This window comes from Mycetomoellerius zeteki, unplaced genomic scaffold (assembly GCF_001594055.1).
Source record: "Mycetomoellerius zeteki isolate Tzet28-1 unplaced genomic scaffold, Tzet1.0 scaffold327, whole genome shotgun sequence".
Lineage (NCBI taxonomy): Eukaryota > Metazoa > Arthropoda > Insecta > Hymenoptera > Formicidae > Mycetomoellerius > Mycetomoellerius zeteki.
The window spans coordinates 240914-264556 of NW_017257313.1; the positions used below are offsets into that span (position 1 = coordinate 240914).

The window sequence follows — 23643 nt, forward strand, 5'->3', positions numbered from 1 at the left end:
TACAATTACACTTAAGAAAGACATTCTTAATACTTTATAGTATAATGTAAAATACCTTTGTTGAATATATATAATTGTATTTATAATTGTATTTATATATATAATTGTATTTATAATTGTATATATATATATACAAATTTTATATATACATATATATATAATTTGAATGTTTAAACGAAATAATTAATTGAGAGTGTTGAAAAATTCTGTTTGTATAAAAAATCACGTCGTAAAAATAAAATTTGAAGATTTTAATTTTGTTAACATGAATTCGTGGCACAAATAAAAAATTTGTTTGCTCTTTCGTCATTTTATATAATAACATTATAGTATTACAATTTTAATTTCTATTACAGTAAGTAAAATATTCATTTCATTTCAGAAATCTTTAAACGCAATTAAGAACAAAATTAAATAACTTTAAGTCGATATAATGCGTTTCTATTTAAAGTATCTCATATTTTCCTGAGGCTTCGTTTAATGCGAAAATCTGCGCCAGTAACAGTAAAAGAAAGAAAGCTTAAGCGAATAATGAAAAGCGAGCGTACCTTCACTTCTCACGACGGTCGACAAAGATGCATCAGTTATTTCATTAGAGCTTGGCTCTAAACTAGGCATGGGCTTTTGTCGCGACCACTGGATATTCTCCACTGAAAACAATATTTTTCTTATTAGTTATCTGCATAATGGCTAATAAAGAAAAGTATGACTGAAATGATTTTCTTAATATGTATTAAGAAAAGTGGCGCTCGGAAATGGAATGGTTTTTTTAAACCATTAACACATTTTATACTGAACCAATTTTAAGCAGTTCGGTCGTAGTACGATTATTTGTAAAGTATTTGTAAAGTAAAATATATTTCATAATAATTAAAAGCTATATTAAGTATTATTAGAAAGAAGGAAGCTTAATGTATAAAATGTAAGGCATAAAACAAATAAGAAAAAGTTTTTATTAAATAAATAAAAGTGAAGTATAATACATGTTGAACTTAAATAACAAGTGTCAGGTAAAATAGTTAACAACGTATAAAACGATACATTATAAAAATAACAGTGAAGAAAAAATACAATAAGAAATACATAGATAGCGGAAGCTATAAATTAGAGTAAATTTAACATATTTGTTATTAACATATATGCGTATGTACGCATACACACACAACATACACGTACAATCACACACGCGTACACATGAATATTATCTAATCTAAAAGAACAATAAAGCGAAAAGTAACGAAAAGGAGTACCAGATGAAAAAAAATAAATAAAAGAAGCGCGAGGAAATAATAGGAATTACTTTACTGCAATATAAGAAAAACCTGAAATTTCGCAGTACGATGCAATGGATATGAGAGCGAAAACTAAGCATGTGGTAGATATTGCATCTGAAACTCGAGGTTAAAGTGAAGTAAACCCTTGCAGATAAGATGAAGATTAATACATTATAAACAAAACATAAATCTTTGTTAAATGTTTAACTAATCAGATGTTGTAATGAAGTTATGTGACCGAACGCCCTTGCATCGTACAATGCAAAATAAATTGACATGAATTTTCAATCCACTGAATTCGATTTAGTAATTGTTTATTCAAATATAAATAATATCAGTGTAATCAAATATGTAGATGATAAAAATTATCTAGCTTGTTAAAATTTTTATATCACACACACAATCGATAATTTTTATATATACAGAGAATTTTTTCTTAGAGTTTACCCTGAAAATATGATAGTTATGGGACAACAATGTATTTTCAAGAATTTTAATGTAAATTTCTCTTATTCATTAATAAAACTACAATAAAGTATAAAATAAGTTTGATTAATTTTACTAAATTGCATGGTAAAAATCTTTAAAATATTTTATTGTACCACAACTACCATCGGGGTAAATTTTAAAACAAAATTCTCTATATATACCTTTAATTTTGAAGAAATTAAAGGTTGTAGTAAAGATACTCGATACATCTCGATCAAATGATTACAGAGCGTGTAACTTCCGATATCAATATTGCACTATATGTCATAAATTATATGCGCATAATACCAAAAAGTATTTCACAATTATGTTTTTTTTTAGCCAAAACGTGAAATGGCCCAAAATACAAAGTGATATCATCGGTTCCGAGGTACGAAACATGTCACACAATATTGAATTACTTGACATAAAGCTTCTTCAATTAAACTTTGTAATAGTAATATCTCTATTATTTTTTAATTATTATGTATTTTACCGATGGAGATTATATACAGTCAAAAGTATTTGTCTTTTTAAATTACTAGAAAATAAATTATTTGCTATTACTTACTTTTACCGGCTTTAATTTTTGCTTATCTTTTGACCGTTATTCTTTCTATATAGTTTTTCTTACATTGCAACTAACGAGTCTTACTTAATTTATTTTATTCTGAATTACTTAATATTTACCTGGATCCATGGTAGTAGGAACGGGCAGTGTACTTGTCGTCGTCGGTTCCGTGGTAGGCGTTGGTATGTCTGCCAAAATACGCAATGCATTAATAACCTTTTCAATTCAATACAAATCTACCTTGAATAAAACTGTACTAACAGAGGAAACGTACGCGCCGCATTCATAAATTTTCTACATATAAAAATTAAATATCGCAAACGAGGAAATGTATCAATGTAAAAATCGTATAGACCATGTATGTACAGTCTACGGGATTTACTGTTAAATAAAATAGGATAGAAGTGCATGGGACAATCTCGTCGCGTGTTACATTATTACATTCCTGCAGTGTAAATATTCGATTGAACGCGCGACATTTGCAGATAAATTTTAAGCTGCTACTTTAATATTGTTCAATGCGAAGTAATTAACGCTAATGGATAACGAAAACTTTAAATAATCACAATAATAAAGACCGTTTTACATCACGCTCTTTTCAAATATCTTATTTAAAAGCGAATAACAATCGCATTAACGAAAAAATATTCTCCCGCTTCCGTCTGGATGAAGTTAAGCAATTAAAACTAGTAGCACTCGCGAATGCTTCGTGGCCATTGTAGCAACTTTCGGCATGGATTGAAAGGCCGGTTTAAAATGCTAATGCGCATTAAATCGTCGACACAATCGAACGCTTATTTAAGCGGCTTAGCAGTAATCCGCCGATTCGGCGGCCGCGGTAAAGCACAAAGCTGGGAAGTTCAATCTGCGGGCGCACCAAGGCGAAAACCTACAATTACTGATCGATGGATAGAAAGGGCTTCTTTTTGCAGCTAGCAAAAGAGGGGTTGAGGGCCAAAGGGTTGAGAAACGCAGATCGACGCGCTCGCGGTTATCGGTGATTCACCGGGCTCGCACCGTTTTTCCCGGAAATACAGATTTGCAGGGGAGACCGACAAGGCTAACTTTTACGGCATTGACGCTCCTTATCGCACGAGCAGGATGAGCTTGCCTTTGATACCGAATCAATGAAAAGTTTGAGAGAAAATTGTGCTTTAGTGAACTGTCTATCCGCGGCTGATGATTGATATCGAGATTTCTCCGATCGCACTTCAGTGAATACCTTCTGTCAGTCTATGTGTAGAAAAGCGCTGGTGCACTCCGGTCGACTCCTCATTACGCGATCAAATTGTATTTGATTGTAGATATAAAATTTTTTTCGAGCATATACTTCCGGAAATAATTATTTGATTTTTTTAATGTAAACAATTACTTGAAGTTTACTTTTTACACATCAATTGAAATCACTATTATTAACAACATATTATATATTATTGATTGTATTTTAATTTACTAATATTGGAAAACATTATGGATAGATAATCACAATTTTCTGAAAAAGATCAATAGAAACCAAACAAAAATTAAACGAAATAAGCACATTTAGTAGTTTATTATAATAGCATTTCTAAAAAATAAAAATTTTAATTAATATAACACTTTTTATTTTAATAAATATAACATTTTTTATTTTGTTCGACGTATTAACTAAATATTTACTAAATGTAAATATATAGATAAACATATAAATATTTATTTGGTATAAAAACCATTAATTTGATATAAGTATATTTTTTTATTGAATAAATATTTAGTTAGTACTATTTTAACAAATATTTATTGAAATATAGAAATTTTTTTTCAACGCATATTTAGAAATTTATAAAAAATAGTTTTTAAAAAAGAAAAAAATATAAAGCAATATCCACAAAAACAATATTTTACAAAAATTTTTATGTTTTTGTCCCTAGAGTGTAAAAATACTCTAAGTGCACAAGTATTAGCAAAAATATAAAAATTTTAAAGAATGTTTTATTATTAAAGTCTAAATATTTGTGTAAAATTTGAGCACACTTTTCTTACGTTATTAGTTTAAAACTTATTTAATTTTTTGGTTTGTCTTGATTCTTATGTAAAGTCACGTTTTGTAATACTTATTTGCTTGAAAAGGTCGTAGCATTTCGAATTTAATCAAATTTTTTACATACCTATATGAATTCACTTACTTGTTTCAAAGTTATTTACCTGTAGCTGCAGCAAAATATGATCAATTTACTGCAGCTAATAAAGCTATACTGTAAATCAAATTACTTATTGTGTTATTTTTTACAGTTAGTATTTGGATGTGTTTATGACAAAATATTGATGACTAATATTAACTGATATTATACAGTTGTGGCTTTTTTAACTGATTTTTTTTAGTTGATATTCTTTAGCTGATATTATACAGTCAAAACGTTTTTAAAATCTCGTTTCCTCTGACTTGTGCATTACGGCGAGAGTCGTTACCACACTGCTTCGCGGACACTGTCGCACACGTGCGTCAACGATAAAACACGTCGACTCTGATGCTTCCCTCGCGACTTCTCCATTCTGCATTCACGCCGTATCCGGTCGAGCGTTTTTCCTCACCGTTCTCTCGTCGTTTCGGGAAAGATTCCGGTTATCGGCGGGAGTCACGATTGGCACTCACTTTTCAAACCTCTCGACTTAAGCCATCTCGCGATATATCTCGCTCGTTGTCTTTGTAAAAGAACCGCTCCGTTTTATCGTGTCGTCTGATTCGCTTCTGGTCGGATGCTTAATTTCTCATCCGCTGGATAGGTTCTTCATCGCGCGACTAACGATTTCTGATAACGCGCCGGGGCTCGAGGTCGCGAAGAAACGAAAGAAGGTGCGACGACCGCGCGACCGATAAGCGACGACCGCTTGACAAATGTTCGAAAACCGGCGCGAATCGATATTGGCTCTCTCAGCGGTTGAGATATACGTCCGCGATAAATCATATATCACGTTAATATAATATTACCACCGTAACTTGGTTGAATCACCTTTTGATCGTTCTCGCGCAAATTATGCGATCAATTTGATAACATAATACGATCGCACGTGGGTTGACATGACGTCAAATTTTTCGCAGAATGCAGATAATCCCGATCAGCTGAATGCAGTTTTATAAGATCCCGAGAAAAGTGGAAGGGCGGAGTAACGAGAAAATTAATCATGCGTATAAATAAAGATACACTGAGAGAAAAATGTTTAGTATTTGCAGATTATAACTGAAGGGTTTCTCATAAAAATTAAATAAGTCCATTTTTTTTAAATCTGGATTATGCTCTCAAATTCTCTATTAAATAGTGTCACATAAATAATTTTGTTTCAACAAGAATTAAATATAAAACGAGAAATATGAGAGTTCAAACAACTATAAAAGATGTTTTTGCAAAGAGCAATCTGTAAAATTTTGCAAATAAAAAAATTAAAAGTATATACATTAAATAATATTTCCTTCTTTATGCTTATCATTTTTAATGTTATAAAAATAAATATAAAATATTACAGAACGAATATAAAATTTTCGTTAATACACGGAGAAAATTTTTTCTTAGAGTTTACCCTGAAAATGTGATAGTCGTGGGACAACACTGATGTATTTCAAAGAATTTTAATGTAAATCTCTCTCATTCATTAATAAAACTATAATAAAGTATAAAATAAGTTTGATTAATTTTACTGAAGTGCATAGTAAAAATCTTTAAAATATTGTATTGTACCACAATTACCATATTTTCGGGGTAAATTTTAAAAGATAATTCTCTCCGTGTACCAAATAAATCCAGAAGTTTTTCATTTTATTTTTTTTAAATGGGTCCTCAAAATATTAATTAAAACTTTGTTCTCTTATACCTATTATATATCCGGAGAAAAATTACCATATTTATATAAAGAACGATTTGAAGATGAGAAATTTTTTTGTTTTCTGAAAATTTAACCTTTCAAACTTGTTAAGTTTATGCGAAAAACTTCAATTACATGATAAAATGATTATGGTTAGAAGTTTCATTTTTACAGTTATTATTGACATAATGTTAGTAATAATTATTTATATTGTTCCATAAAAAGATATATAATGGTATCAAAAATGATTATAAATTATACATAATTATGATAATTACAACCAACAATACAATTAATAATTTCATCAGCAAGCGAAAAAATTGCGATATCAATCATCGTCCACAGATAAACAATTCAATGGAGCATTTTCCCTCAAACTTTTCATTTTTTTTCTTTTAGTGTATAATAACGCGCGGATTGAAATGTACAATTCGTCAAAATGTTTGAAGAATAAACATTATCGATTGGTTGATTCGTAACCGTTAAAACACACTCGAGAATGGTAATTTATACGTTGGACGTATTGAGAGGCAAGTTTTAATTTGGATTAAAACGAACAGAATCGTTCGTTAATTTGCAAATCTATGCAAATGACAATTGTAATGCGAGCAAGAATATGAACGCGTTTTCAGGTTTGTCATTATACGATGTTCTCCATTGACTAAATAAAAGTTTTAAATGACAGGAATGTCATACTCACGATAGAGCTTGATGCTGCCGTCCGTTTCGCCGAGAGAGTTCTTAGATATGCATTTGTAACTGCCGTAATCAGACATCGCGACTGAGCGTATCATGAGTTTCATGTGTACTTTGTATACATTGTCCGAAAAGGATGGCTCGTATTTCTCCCCTAAAATTTAACAAACATCGTATGTACACTGAATGCATCCAACAGTGCAACCGTTCGCTAAGAGCCCAACTCATATAGCACAGATTATTCCAGCAATCTGTTGCAGCAATATTGCTGCATGCTTCTGTGCTATATGATAGTAATCGAATGTGATTGATTCTTACTTTTAAATCCAATCAGAGTTGAGAACGTTACATTAAAAAAGTAACGCCTTATCGTTACTTGAAAAAGTAACGATTCATTACTTTTTTATTACTTTTTTATAATATTAAAATAAGAATTATTAGATTTTAAAATTACATTATTTAATAATCAATATTAACAATTATTTGATAATTAATATTAAATGTAATAATAAATATTAAAATTCGAAACTATCTAAACTGTATGGAATAAGTTCTTCTCTATATTAAACTTATCTAATAATTTTTTAAAGCTTTATAATAAAATAATTTCAATCAAATGTTGAGTTAAACTAAAACTAATTAAACATTACTTTTACTTTTCTAATTATTATCTTATCTTATCTTATCTTTCTAATTATTACTAAATAATTACTAAACGATAGTAATTTAGTAAAGTTTATTAAGTTATTACTACCATAAACGGGCAAAATGTTGCGGAGTTTCAGATTGCGAACTTGACTGCGGGAGCTTAATAAATATCAAGCGAGATAAAAGATGCTTCGCGCCTTCTTTGTTCGCGCTAGAATTATGGAATTAGTTTTAATCTACGGTGAAAGCTGGTTCCGTTGAAACTGGAACACGTTGAAACCGTTCTACACGGGGAAATCTGAGGTTGATGCGATGAGGATATATCGCTCATGCATACACACTTAGCCCACAAGCCGGGCGTCAGTTCTACATCCAACATGGCGCGGTATCTATATTGCCGCAAGACATTGCTTCATTAAAATATGACTCGTCATTTTAGGCAAGCTCATTTAAAGCTTAATTACATTACCCTCGCTATTACAGTTACGTATTGCATCCGCGTGCGTGCGTCGACGCGCGAATTATTAATTTTTGAAGCGTGCAGAAGCGCGCACACGATTATGCTCGATTCAGCTGATGATACGCTGCTCGCGTTCGTATTATCATCATTTATATCATTATTATATCGATGATGCGTATTATCGTAGAAAATTGAAAGTAGCGAACGTGCGCATGTTTTCGATCCGTCGTTCAGCCGGACGGAATATAATATAACGATATTCCAAAATGTATTTGCCGATATCCCGCACTTCCTGTACGCCTTCACGGTTCATCGTGCTTCGTGCTCTGTCAACCAGAAAAACTAGCATTAGGGTTTCTCGCGTGGGTGCACGCTACTCTCCGCTCCATATTCGCGCGTCAGTCTGGCCCCATACGTTGCGTCCATTTAAATTGTTCCAAACGCTTTGTTTCCCATCTCGTTATTTGTGTTTTTCCTAAATCGACTCAATTCGACGATAAACATATTTATTTCATTTCGAAAAACACACATTTATACACATGTAATACCTACACTGAGAGAAAAACTGATTGCAATTACCATAATTTAACTATAATTTATAGTTAATTATATATTATAAATTATATATCATTCTCGGTACCAGCTATATTTTTTTGTAGAATTATAAATATGATTATTATTAGATAATAATATTAGTTAATAAGCAGTAATAATTATAAAAATGGAACTCCTAAACACAACTACTTTTATGCAATTATAATCACAAGATAATTTTCTCTCAATGTACACTTCATATCTTACATTAAAGCAATACATCGAATAATACACTTTATTTTAGAAGATTTTTCGATAATTAATAATTATAAATATATTTTTGTAACAATTTATACACATCAGTAATGTTTGAGCAATCATTTGATAACCTACTTATTAAATTTATGAAGTAATATGTCTACACGAACCAAATTATATTTTCCATTTCTAAGAATGGAATTGTATCTCTTCGAAAAGAGCATTGAGAAAGTTTGGACCAACTAAAAACGATATGGTGGTCGAACACGCCAAATGCTCATTACTTGTGAAAGGAAAAGTAAAGTGAAACTGGAGAATTATGCGTGATCACGTAACTAATCTGAAATACAATAATTATAATTGTAAAGAAGCCTGCTAAAACTTTGCGCGTTCTCTTAATTAAATCTCGATTATTCGCGTATTTCTGAAAATACGTCATCCATGTTGAAGAAATTTTCCGTAAGCATGGAATCATGTAAGGATACAGAACAACCGAAATCCCGTAAAATAATCGACCAATAGTATTTTGTAAGTCGGAGAAAGGCATTAACGTTTCGATTCTTTTCTCGGTGGATGAAAAGTGGCGCGGCAAAAGCAGAGGCGGATCAGGGCGGACGCGCGAACGCGAAAAGAAGTTTTGATTAACAATTCGAGGTGGCGGCGCATTCGAGAGAGAGTGAAATCTATAGGTGTAATGACCCGCGGCAAGGTAGAGGCGAAGTATTTTCTCAGCCAGAAGGAAAACTTACGTCTCTCCGAGATAGAGAAAGAGAAATGTGTGGAGAAAAGGGTGAGAATCGGAGGTGGAGAACGCGTCAGGCAGGCCAGCAGGTGGAATAAGGGCGGCGGCAGGATAGAATGCATTTATGTAGTGGCACCATTCGAGCCCCACAAGCGGAAGAAAAACTTTCGGCCGGCTTTGAGTTTGAAAAGCAGATGAAAAAGTTTAACGACGTTGAACTACGGTGCCGAGCATTACCCACGAGGGCGGCATGGCGGTGCTGGCGGAAAAGGGGACAGGAAGGGGCCCGCGAATGGATTTTGCTGAGGATAAAACTGCTTTTAAACCCAAAAGTCGGCGGTGGGACCGATATTTTGTGTTACTCGTATCTCCGCACGTCGTCGGCGCGCGGGTCCGCCGACATATGTGGACATGAATCACGCTGACTTGGAAACTCAAACTGCCGACGTAATTTCCATCTGCGGCGATCGCTCACGCTTAATTTCGCCTAGCGTCGTTTTCGCGATCACGTGCCCATGTCATCGATCACGCGATACTTCGGGACTTTTACGAACGCGATTCTTTTACACAAAGCTTTTACGTTTGATGCATATGAAACTATAAAAAAAAGAGACAATTCAATCGTAAAATAAATTAAATACTGTATCGATAAAAACGAACAATTTTGTCAAAAGATTTATTTAACAAACGTAAGCTATTTTATGGGAAACAAAATTCATTATTGTTTCAGGCTCAAACTAACGCGAGGATATATCATAAACATGCGCGCTTTGTTGTGACAAAAATGAATTAATTAAAGGAAAAAGGTAATTCAAAAAATTCTAAAAATTTTAAATTTTACAAAAAGGATATGTATACGTAATCATATAGAAATTTTCTGTTTCAATTAATTCTAAGAGTGAAAACACCTCTTCAAAGACAGTTTAACGTTTCACGTATCTTTAATCTAACCTCAGAAATTGAAAAAAATGTTAAGAAATATTAAATATAAAAATATGATTGAAAATTATAAAAAAAAATTGCTACATAATTAGGTTTCCATATACTTTGGTTCTAAGGTTTCAGATTTTTAAGAATATTTTAATTGCTGATTCTTTTTTGTAAGTCAATCAGATTTGGTAGCACAACTGGTATAATAATGCATATTTGTTTACAGCACACGCAAGAAGATTTATTCATAAAAACACTGCAAATCTTCCGTTAAGAGTTTCTTATTAAAATTCCACAGCACGAAAAGGATATTCTTTTGTCAAGATTTTTAATTTTAATTCATTAACTGTCCGAAATGTAATTAACGCTGAAAATGAAATATCTCTCTCTCTCTCTCTCTCTCTCTCTCTCTCTCTCTCTCTCTCTCTGCGGGAGAGAAATTATACTCGGCACTGTCGCGCGGCGAGTTACAAGTCGTGGGAATGCGTTCCTTTAAAAGCAGAACGGACGCACACAATTCGGCCACGAACATAAAAAAATGCAAAGCCCCTGTAATGAGTTTAACGCCGACGGCTCTAATTTGATGCACACAAACCCGGCGTCGGCGAACGAGAAACGTTAAATATCGTATAATTGCCAACCGTCGAGAACTCTATGCTGAAAATGAATCGGCGCGTCGACGCGCGCGTAACGCGTGTTTGCCCACTGACAGATTATGTTTTCCGAAGGCACTGATTTACGGCGTAATCCTATTGTCAACGATACTGCCGATCCTAAATTCCCCATCACCCTCCAAATATCGAACAGCTCTAAATTTATAACAATAATTTTGTTGTCTCATTCTCTATTAAAATATGCTGCACAGGCAACAGTGGCAATATTATCCTAGTTAATGAGCAACGGTATCATTCTTTAATTATTATGACATATCATGTAAAGAGCTTTTCAAGGCAATATTCAATAAATTATTTGAAAAATATTTACTGAAAGTTATTGTTGGAACAACAAGAAGGAAAAAAAAATTAAAGAAAAAGTTTTGTTAATATATTTTGAAAACATATATTATATAAGATATAAATATTATATTATATACACTGTTAACCAAAAGTTTAAGACTACATAATTTACATTTAAGAATATTCTATTATAGTAAAACATTATTTACAAATTTGACCTTACTTAATATTCTTCTTAATTTGAAAGTAAATAGACATTATATTTAGTAATGTAATTAACACTGCATTGTTTAATGTAACAAAAATGGACTATGATTATAAAGACACTATCCAAATCTGTGTATAAGTTGTAGATTATTTTGAAAAGAAAGAAGATGGTTGAAAAGGTTCTTTCTGTTAGAAAAAATAAATAAACTTAATTATGGCTAGAATACCTAGATTATATATATACTTGAAAAAGTGATTAAATCTATAAAGATAGCCATAAATATACTTTGACGAAAAAATATTTAATGTTTTTGGTATTTTTGTAAAAGGTTTTGTAAAATATATATTCCATAGAATTTACAATATTTTATATTATTTTTCATTTCATTGTAAAACAATGAGAGTAAAATAATAAAAATGTGTCAAATTATAATCCATAAGTTTGATATTACATATTGTAAAGATAACTACTTTGAGGAAAAAAGTGTCTAATATTTTTAGTGCTTCTCTTGTAAAAAATTTTGTAAAAAAACATGTTCTTTAGAACTTTAAAACATTTTATTGTATATAATTTTTCATTCTATTATAAAAGAATAAGTAAAATATAATGAAGATATGTCAAATCAAAATGCATACATAGTTTGATTTTATAAGTTTTTTTTATAAGATTATAAGTTTGTTCTTATTTCATATTTTTAATTAATGATCGCCGACTTTCAATAAATAATATTAAGTCCTTCTTTTCTCTCTTTATAATATATAATATATAATATATAAAAATATTAGATTTCCCAGGTCTTTCATATATCTCCGCATTGCCATGCTGTGAACGATATTACGAGACGGCTATTTCCATCACGTGATTCCATCTATATAGCAACATAATAGAACTGTACTTTCCGTCGCTTTACGAGTTGCCTTCTCACGAGAACGGGCGATGCGATATCTATACGTAAGCGTTTTTGTCGATTGAACTGCGTGACTGGAAATGCTCGACGAAACTTAGAATTTTCGAAGTCCCGGATAGGAAAATTCATGAATTTCTCGGTGCCGGATATTCTCGCAGAGCTTTATAAGCGTACGACATTCTGCTGGCAAGGACAAACAGATTTTTTTCAACGGCATCAGTAAAACTTTTGCGCTCTGCCGAAAATTTGAATGCCCCAGTCGCGAATTCGCATGTGACACGTTTTAATCCCAAATCGCGATTTCTCCATAATCGCGACACGCCCTTGCCCAATATGCCCACCCCCTCCAATGTGAATCTCGTTTTACAGCCGAACGCAAACTGGAGGTCAGTTCGTTTCGAATTGCATTAAATTGCTAACCCGCACACAGGTTTTTTTACCTCCAAACAAGTATGTGGATATATATCGTTATCGCATCGTTTAACAGAGAGATACCTGCGTAACGCGTAACAACCCTATCGCCAACTTTTTTCACAGAAAAAAAAATGGAAAATCGTGAAGCGAATAACAATTTCCTCGTCGAGCGAATATTTGAATCGATTTGGGAATCGGGTCCAGTGTTTTGCGCACGCTATACACCACGTGCCATGTTACCGATGAATGGCCGATTCGATGCGAAAATCGGTGCACGCAGATGACGGTCGGGGCCCACCGCGTCGTTGCGCGCAACCCGATATCTGATCGTGCGTGAGTCACGCGCGCTGAATTCGCATTAGCGGGCAGCGCGTATCCGCGGAAACGTTAAATCGTAAAGCATGTCGCAACCGTTACGGCGAAACAGCGGGGACTATTTGCGGTTGACGCCGGGAATATAATGCGAGATAACTTGACAGTTAGCCCATTCGTAATTCGTGTGCTTTCCATTCGGGTGTGGGACCGGTAGATAAGCTGCGAAGCGATCGCCTTTGATTTTACGAGATTTTCATTCCACTTTGTTTGAAAGTCAAACGTTGAACCACCCAGAAAGCATCGACACGCTACTTTCGAGTGTTTTCTAAAGGGCCATATACAATAGGAATTAAGCGGCGTGTACTAATAAGATTTTAAGGTGTAAAATTTAAGTTTTAAGCTTTAAATCGCAAGAAATTGATCGATCAAAGTCGAACGTGAAGAGAATAATCGATTATGATTGATCAATTTCTTAAGACATAAGCTTACATTTTACGCCTTAAAATCTCATGGTAAACATTGCTTAATATGATATAGTAATTAGTATATAATATAATATAGTAATTAGTTGTAAGAAATCGATCAATCATAGTCGAACGTGAAGAGAGTAATTGACTATGATTGGTTAATTTCTTACAATTTATGAGACTTACTATCTTACTCCCATTGTAGACGGCTCATAAGATCGTACAGTCTCTGTGCTTCGCGATGTCTGAAAACTTTATCGCAATGTTGAATTGCAGCTAATGTTAAAACAATAAATTAAAGTATCTAAATATCTCAGTGACTAACTACGATGATATGATTAGTTCTACATTACGGTGCTCATTCTCTCCGAAGTATCATAGTATGTACATATCGCGAAAAATTTTTTCACGCTGAACACGATGTCGTTGACAGAATTACGTAGCATGGGATTTTAAATAAATTCAGGTGAAATGAGGATCAAAAATCACCCCAATTTACTTAAAATCCTGATGTAATGCAAATTCTGACGATGCGATGGCATCGTGTTCAGCACGAAAAAAATCTTTGAAATACGTACTGCGACACTTTAAAAAGAAAAAAATATTTTTGTTGAAATGTGTAATTATGCAGAAAGTTAAAAATTCAAACAGCAATAGCTTGATAAAAATAAGTCGTACGCGATTATAAACTAAAATTCATTTAAAAGTTCTTAATTTATACAATACTTTTTTAGATGTCGTAAACTTTGTTTAGAATCAAGTTTTTGGTTTTCTGTTTCTAAAAAGTGTTAAAAATGTTGTCCAAAAACATTATTTCATCCTATTTCACTCAAAATTAGATGTGCTACGCAAATTCTATCGACGGCATCGTGTTCAACGCGAAAAAATCTTTGAAATACGTACTATGACATTTTGAAAAGAAAAAGAAATTAATTTTTTAGTCGAACTGTGTCATTGGTTATTTAACAATAGTGTATTTCAAGAGTGTATTTCTGTTTCTCAACACTCGAATGGCGATTTTTATGTATTTTTTGCAGCTAAAGAAAATAAAAAGACTAAAAAAGTTTCCATCCACAGATTTTGAGAAGTCAACGACTTTATTTTTGAAAAAGAATTTACTTTTGAAAAAATTCTACAAATTTATAATTTTTTTCTTTCACATTTTTACACTTTGAAATAATGTATAAGAATCATCATTCAGGTGTTGACAAACCGATACTATCATACCGATTATACTAATTATTGAATTGAAATGTTTTAAATTTAATTTTCAGTTTCTAAAAAAACCACTTACGTGTATTTAGGTAAATACAGTACAATATTTCAAAATATTCGAAAATGTAAACAATGTCTTATTCAAGATGATAAAAAGATGAGTAAAAATGTGATTAAAATAAACAATTTTGATATAAAATATTTAATTTCCTCTTTTTAGTTTGCATTTCTTGCTGTTATTGACAAATATCTTAATTGATTACAAATATATTGTTGATTCTTCAATCACTGAGCATATTCAATTATTGAAAACATTTACTTTGTGTAATTAAATAATTATAAAATGTGAATTGTATTCAATCAAATGTAATCGTTAAAGCTTAACGCGGTCTCCCGAGGAATGTAGTTAGCGAACTTTGCGCATATTGCCGTTTAACGTTCACTGTAGCATTTATCGTGCATTGTCACTCCACAGTAAAAAGTGACATTCCCATAAGTCACCCGCGATCGTTGTTAACGTGGTTTATTCAGGGCCAGATTCCGTAGCAGATAAGCGGAAACCATTCAGCCGCGACGAAGAGCGCGCGGCCGTGCCATTTCACCTCGGAAAACCAGCCTGTGAAATAAAAATCTCGGAGCTGGGCAAACAAAGATTAATCTCCGCCGGCGTCACGAATGGAAATCGCACCGGTTTCCGGGCCATCGATCACCAGTAGCAAAACGCCGTCGCTCGCTCGCTCGCTCGTACGCCCGCTCGGTGTCGCGCCGCAGGTGTGCCGGTAGAAGCGATTCAAAATTAACCTAATTAGCTGCGCGATTAGCAGCTGCAGACACGGCGACGGCGACGGCGCGAGCGCCGTCGACGTCGCCCGTTCTTACCCTCGTCTCCCGCACATCCACATTGCGAAATCCCGGCGGTGGCGGCGACAGCAAAGCCACGTGCATTAATGGATCCGAAGGGGTGCATTACTCCATACGCATGCTATCTAGGCGCGGCGTCGTGTCTAATTATCCGAAATAATTATGCACACATGTGCGGGCCGCTTTTCAGTAACGCACTGACGTACCCGACGCATCGTACACGAACGTCAGGTTCGATTTGCCACATCTCGTCTAGGTGGTTTGCGTATTTGCGGCCGCCGCAAATATCACTTCCTGCGTTAGACAAGATCGTTGATTGTATAATGCTTGATGCTCTATACAAATTAATTGTTATGGCGGGAGAGTGCATACTAAGAGAAAAGTATTTGGTATTTGTAATTATAATCTAATAAGGAAATAATTATAAGAAAATAATTACAGTAAGGTATGTATATATAGAACTATAATCTTTCTTGGTATATGGAACTATAAACACAATTGTTATTTATAATATTATAGTTGTAATAACTATACGGAAAGAACTGTTTTGTTAAAGTATATAATAATTCAGACAAATACAAATCTACAAAGCTATAAAAAATAATTTTGTTGTAATATCAAGAGAATTATGTAGGACACTCAAATATAATGAGCAATACTACAAAAAGTTTTGACATTCTAGTAATCAGCTTATGTTTTCTACATAATTATTTTGATGGTCCAACAAAATTATTTTCGGATCTGTATCTATCCAAATTTTTAGTAAAACCTTCAGTAAAATCGTTTTTCTATATTTAAGAGTGGAATTTTTAATCATAATTATTTTATTATGCAATTATAGTAACAAATAACCAAACACTTTTCTTTCAGTACGTGTAATTGTTGTTGTCTTCTCAATAATACCCAAAACTAGCGTTTTGTTCGTCACAAGATTGAATATGACGCGACGGTAACGTATATTTTTTTTTTTAAACATTGAGTGGGATACGTGTTTTGGGAAACAAAATCCAGTTTGCCACTAGCAAATAGGTTTGTCAAAACGCGATCCGTTCAGTAGCGGCCTTTAATTTCTGGTGTACCGACATAAATGGATTCGATGAGCAAACCAAACCCATGACCATGCGTTGTCGGCTAGTAAAGCATGGTTAAGTATGTCGGCGGAGCGGAGTTCGATTACCATTCATTAAATTATGGCAGGAGCGCGCATGCGGCGCGCGCGGAAGTGGCGACCTATACACACGTTGCTATTGTTGCTGCCATTGCAATTATTGCTGATGTTGGAAGAATTAGCGTTGTCATTGAACGAATTAATGTCGTCATTGCTGGCGGATGCTCTCTAATTAATGCTACCGTGGTGATAATTCCGATCGATACCGGTCTCTTTTCCATTCCACATGTAGCACTCAAATCTTTCCAGGTTTTTAATGCATTCTGCTCGTTCATGTCATTTGCAACATCGCGAAGTTTTTTTGTAAGTTACACAAATTCAATTTATTTATACATAGAATTTAAATTTATGCAAATTTTATACATATACGCATGCCGATGCAAACTAGCTTGAACTAGCTTGAACTAAAAAGAGAATATTGATTTTTATTTAAATAACATCTATATGAGGTTTATTCTATAGCTCATAACTTCACGACTGTAATCATATGTACAGTTACAGTCGTTAAGAATTACAGAACAAACCCCTATGTTACAATAAACGATGTCTCATAATATTTACGAAACGTACCGTTCGCTATAATGACGTTGTTCTCTCGCGTCCAATAATTGATGGACTTGGGAAATGCCTCAGAATGACATTCTAACGTCATTTGCTGGCCTTCTTGTGCGCCCACTAATTGGTTCTGGATCCAAATCATTGGAGTAACTATTAACATCGAAACGTTAATATATTATAATAACATTTAACTGGATAAATTATATAATACACTTTTGAAGTAGCTACTTACAATGTACAACGAGCATTATTCTCTTGCTGACCGTTGGCGGTACGCCGTTAGATGCGATGCAAAGGTACGCTCCCATCTGCAACCTATTCACTTTCGTGATATTGAAAACCGGTCCATCAATGCTGGAGACTATAACAAATGGAATAAACCGTTATATCACGAAATCTATTCAGCCCTTATTAGTAACGCCAATTAGTGTGTGTATAAAATAGTAAAATTCTACTACATTGAAAGAAAACTGTTTGAGAGTTCTGATTATAATCGCAAGGTAAAATAATTATAGTTAGGAGCTTTATCTTTATAGTTATTACTGTTATAATTATTAGTAATAATAATTTATGTATTGAGTTGGAACAGAAGTTCGTAGCGTTACTTTATTTTGTATCATGTTTTAAAAAATTTTACAATTATATTATTCAATAGAGCAAAATTTCAACTTTAAGAATCTGTTTCTTTTTTGCAGTATGTGATGATTTTAAACGTTATAAGCAATCAAAGTCTAAATACTTTTTTTATTTAATCCGCGATAACTCAATAACAAAACATCTTAGAAAAATTTTCAGAAAATGATTTAGTAAGAAAAATTTCAAACTTTCACGGTAGAAAGTCGAATATTTTCACAAATTTTTTTGCACGTGATAGGCACGTAAAGTGAGAAGAAAATTTTTTATTCTGTCCAGCTCGTAGTTTCTACATGTAAAAATTGGCTGCGTTCAGCAGAAAAAGCAGTTTTGCAACTATTGTAAAATTCTTGAATATGATTGGTTTATACATTTAATCCAATGAGGAACTAAAGGCAAGATCAATCATATTAAAGAATTTTACAACAGTTACAAAGCTGCTTTCTCTGCTGAACGCAGTCATTATCAGACTCACAGAAGCGATCTTCCGAAAAGTAGAGATTTTGAGCTTTAAAAAAATTCTTTTCTTTAAATTAAATTGCGTTTAAAAATTTTAACGACATTACAGCTGCTTGAATTTTGAATTTTGTAACGCTATAAACCTTCATTTTAATCCAATATTTCTAGTTCTACAAAAAGAATACACAGTTAGCACCAAAAATAACTATAAATTATAGTTAAACTATAGTAATTGCAACAATTTTTTTTCTCAGTGTATCCCGTTAAGTCGCCATTGTTCTTACTCAATATCATTATTTTAACTTTTTGTACTAAAACGTTTTTGTACTAAACAATTGATAAATTTAACACTATACAATGTCAAATTTATTCACTGTTTTAATATAAAATAATGATATTTTGAGTAGGAGCAGTGACGATTTAAATTAAGTTAAATTTGACACTATAAATTTAACAGTGTAGAGTAAAAGATAATCGTATTGACAACTGTTGTGTGAAAAGTCAAGAATATGTTACAATTACAAAATTATAAGATATTAAGATCTTCTAAATCTCTCTTACAACTATATATTTTATTTGTTCTATTCGGAAATACAGTTGGAGCCTAAATTGAGTTGAGTGACATGGAATACAAATTCAGTATATCAGCAAGAAGTTTTCATCAGTCCCGTGCAAAAAATTCTGCAATCGGGATTCGAATTAATACACGTCGAGTATGTTGCTTCGCAGCATTGCGTAACCGATACTAATCACCGTGCCATCGTTTTTACCGCGTGGTCTAATCTCCGTTAACATTACACGCCACTTGCAAAACCTATCTTGCACCCTGGACGGAACACTTGTCGAGAGGCTTTTTGCCAGTGTACATCTTACTCAGTTGCGAATATTATGAATGTGCTCGGTGGTGCCAAATAACTCTCGGCTCGGGCATTGCTCTCTTTAGCTATCGTGATGAAATATATACATTCGCTGTACAAACATAATTAAAATTATTGTGTACGCAGACAGAATGGTTTTTCTGAAGTATTTAAAAATTTAGATAGATACAGATCTGAAATTAATTTCGTTGAATTCAAAGTAATTGTGTTGTACACTCAAACACGATGAATAATATCGTAGAAAGTTTTGTTATTCTAGCAATCAACTTGAGCACCCTATATAATTATTTTAACAACTATTTTGATCCAACAAAATTATTGTTAGATCTGTACCTACACAGCAAAAAAGATTTTCATTCCTGTTAAAATCTTTCAATCCGATCCTTTGTGTTATTTTATCTAACACAATCCATCTTGTGTTAAATTAATATAAAAATTTGAGTGGTCTATTTGGAACATGCAAAATGTATTAAATTTAACACAAATTCTCCATCTGAGTAGTTAAATTTTTAGATACTTCAACAAAATCGTTCTTTCCGGATAAGCTTTAAAGTACGATCGGCTTTTATTTGCAATTATAATCCATTGCTGAATTTAACAACGCTGCTATAATCTCGAAATAAATTCAATTTAATGAAAAACCTTTTTTTTACTAAAACGCGCGCGAATACAGCATACCAATGAATTTATCGTTCTTTTTTCGGAAGGGAGGGAAAGACCGTTCGAGAAAATGCGCAGCTGGGCTTTGTTAATTAAACATACCGTACTTTTTATTCACAATAGTCAGAATGTTTCTCCTTTCAGTGAAAAACCGTGACATTGTGGAAACCAGAAGGATTCGTAAGCCGCGAAGTTAACGGATGTAGATTAGAGTCAAGCGTGTGGGGAACAAAACGTCAGCTGTAAAATTTAGAACTTAAGGCGTCGCCCTGCTGGGAGGCGTCGTGCTCTCCTCGCCGCGACTCGTCCGCTTGCATTTCTTAAGTTTTAAGACGTAAGCCGAATACGGTTTCTCTCCGCTATGGATGCAGCCACTTGCACTGAACATCCGGGGCTTAGAACTCGCTTGTTACTCTTAACTTTCATATTCTTGCATTCCCGTGTCCGTGTGGCTCATGAAATGTATCCAGATAAACTGTCGCACTAAATTTGCAAAAAGTTGCACATCTGTTCTAAACGATTCGTTCCATACTGAAAGAAAAGTGTTTGATATTTGTGACTATGGTACAGTTGCATGATAAAATAGTTATAATTAGGAACTCCATTTTTTTTACGGTTATTGCTATAGTAATGTTAGCAATAATATTATTTTATTTGTCATCTCAACCGAGTCACCATGATTTTATTGTGACTTTTTTGCTATTGAAGATATACATATATATAACCGGTATCAAAAATGACTATAAATTATAACTCTATTACTAAGTTATAAATTATAGTTACCACTATAAAATCACAAATACTAAAACTGACTATGAATTATAATCATCACTATAAAATTACAAGTACCAAACATTTTTCTATCACTGCATACACAGCATTTGCGGTATCTATGATATTGAAAATCAGGAAATTTATTTCCAGGATAAAATATACATTTATTTTGCGACATAAGATCAAAAAGCCCTTGAAGAGATATTTTCAGAGGAAAATGAATTTTCGAGTCGTTGAAAAACGACTTTGTCGGCTTCATCGTTTAATCTCTGTGCAAGGCGATTTATGTTATTGAAACGCCTGCTGACTCGGTCTGAAATCACCTGCATACGAGATAAGCTGTAAAGCAGCGGTCGGGCCGCCGCACGCCGTGCGGGCTCTTTAGTTAATTAGTTGCAAGCGCCGATTTATACGACGCGACGTCGTCACGGCAAAAAAAGCATAGAGAGAAAAAAAGAGCCGATAATGCCAATTACGTTTAATAGATTTTACGTTTGCCTTCCTCGTGTACTAGATTTTGAAATTAAGCTAACGCAGCTTTTTCGATTAATGAAGTAATTAAAACGCAGTTTACTATTCGCCGAATATTTCGCAATCTCCAGTACTTGCGCTGCTTCAGTTGCGGAATTACACCGGAAGATATAAATTGTCACCTTCGGCAACATGAAATCGATTATACAGTCATTATATATGAATGAATCGTATCTGGGTAATTAATAATAATTCAAGAGAATAGTCTCTATTTATGAACTCGCTATAATAAATGCATATGCGGATTAAATTTGTAATAATTCACGATGTTATAATGAGCCGTCCTAACGCAATTCTGGACAGCCGCATATTTTCTCGCGACAATTTCCGCTTCTCGAGGTATCAATAAATATTTATCGACACACGGAAAGAACGGTTTTTAAAGTATCTAAGAATTTAGCAAATACAGATCTAAAAATAATTTTGTTAAACTATTAAAATAATTATGTAAAACGCTCGAACTGGTTGCTAGAATGTCAAAACTTTTACATTGTTCATCACATTCAAATTATTTTGATAGTCAAACAAAATTATTTTCAAATCTGTATCTATCTAAATTTTTAGATACTTGAGCAAAATCGTTCTTTTGGTGTATATAAAGTATATAAAGATGCACGAGCAACCAGATACTTGAAAACAGCTTTAGCCAAGTTCGGGAAAAGCTGGCAAAGTACAGATTGAAAAGTATCCTACAGCGATCGACAAGCACAAAGGTCTCCGAAACTTCGTACTAGTCCGCAACCGGTGAAACTTTATTTCTCCTACTAGTATTTGCGGACAGTTTCCGGCAAATAGGTTTGCCGGTTTATTTGGAATTTTGTTCACGAATACAAATGAAAACAGAACGTCCATGATGGAAAGCGAGTGCGTGAGGGAACGACGAAAGGAGTGTGTGAGCGTTTACTCATGAACGAAAAAGGTGATTGCTGGCAGAACAGAAAGCGCTCGTGGGTTTCAAAAAGGATGGCAGAATACGAGTAAGTTGGGACACGCGCCGAGAGAAGGGTGGATTTTGTCGTGACTGTTCGCGATTGCCTGAGAAAAAGACTAGGATAAAAGGAGAGACTTTCGAGGGTAGAAAAAAAGAGGGAAATCGTGGTAATCGCGAGGTAGAGACTGCCGGACGTGAAAGTACGCGGGAAAGGAAGGGAAAAGGAAGAATTCGTTAATTAAAGTATGGAGCGGCAGTAACAGTAGCTGAACGTTAAAAAAAGTCGAGCACGGAAACGAGAAGGAGTGGAGGAAAGGACAAAGATAGAAAAGAGAAAATAGAAATAAGAAAAGTTGCGCAAAGAAGGAGTCATATTTGTGAATTAAAGAGGAACGGGTCTGCGTTAGAAGTACCTTTGAAAAATCGAGAGAGAATGTCTACCATTCTTTAAGGAATAAAAATGAGAAGAGGTGGAAGCGTTCAAGCATAGAGTAAAGATTGAAATGGAAATAAACCTGGGGAACGATGGAGAAGTTCAAGAGGGAGTTTTCATGGTCGCAAAAGAAGCTGAACATGTTCGTAAGTTAAACAAGAAGACGAAAGAAACTTGCGAAAGAGAAACTTACTACTTATTGACTAAAAAATCGAGAAAGTTAAAGAACAGAAAAATCGCATGCAAATGAAAAGATTATCATGATACTGAAGACAAGCATGAATCTCCTTAAAGAACGAGTGCAGTAGAAATAAATGTATGAATCAGACGAATAGACATGCGTATCAGTTTTTTTGTGAAAAATCTGTGTTGAATTTATGACATATTCGAGTGTTAATTTAACATTATATGATTGTAATTTAAATATCTGGTATTAAATTAACACAATCAACATTTTTTAGTTTTAAAATACCATAATTTACGAGTAAGTGAACAATTAACATAATAATATATTTTAAACGTAAATTCTAGAATGAATGAAATGTATTAATTCAACATACTATAAATATTAATTTCACTAAAGAAATATGCTTTCACAATTTGCTTACAAGTAGTATCATTGTTACATTCTTTATATTCTTTTATATTATATATACAAAGTATCTTAGGATTTAATAGACAAACTGCGAGAATGTATTCTCCATAAATAGAAATAAGAAAAAAATATATAAAGTTTGTGCCTAGAAATGCTTTATTGCAAAGTTACAAACATATATTAAAATGAAATACTTTAGTGGCACTTTGGTGGAACATTGGCATTTTATAATGACAGTTATTATTTCACGACGATAAAAATC

At 33.3% G+C, this 23643-nt stretch overlaps 1 protein-coding gene across 1 annotated transcript in view; it reads right to left on the bottom strand.

Moving 5' to 3' along the window:
* Positions 1-23643, bottom strand: part of LOC108725176 (neurotrimin) — a 211308-nt gene that overhangs the window by 3472 nt on the left and 184193 nt on the right. The window contains exons 5-9 of the mRNA XM_018452025.1: positions 17720-17848; positions 17500-17637; positions 6851-7000; positions 2433-2501; positions 549-650 (exon numbers count right to left, since the gene is read on the bottom strand). Of these exons, the coding sequence (XP_018307527.1) occupies positions 549-650; positions 2433-2501; positions 6851-7000; positions 17500-17637; positions 17720-17848 (588 nt within the window). The remainder of the gene's footprint in view (positions 1-548; positions 651-2432; positions 2502-6850; positions 7001-17499; positions 17638-17719; positions 17849-23643) is intronic.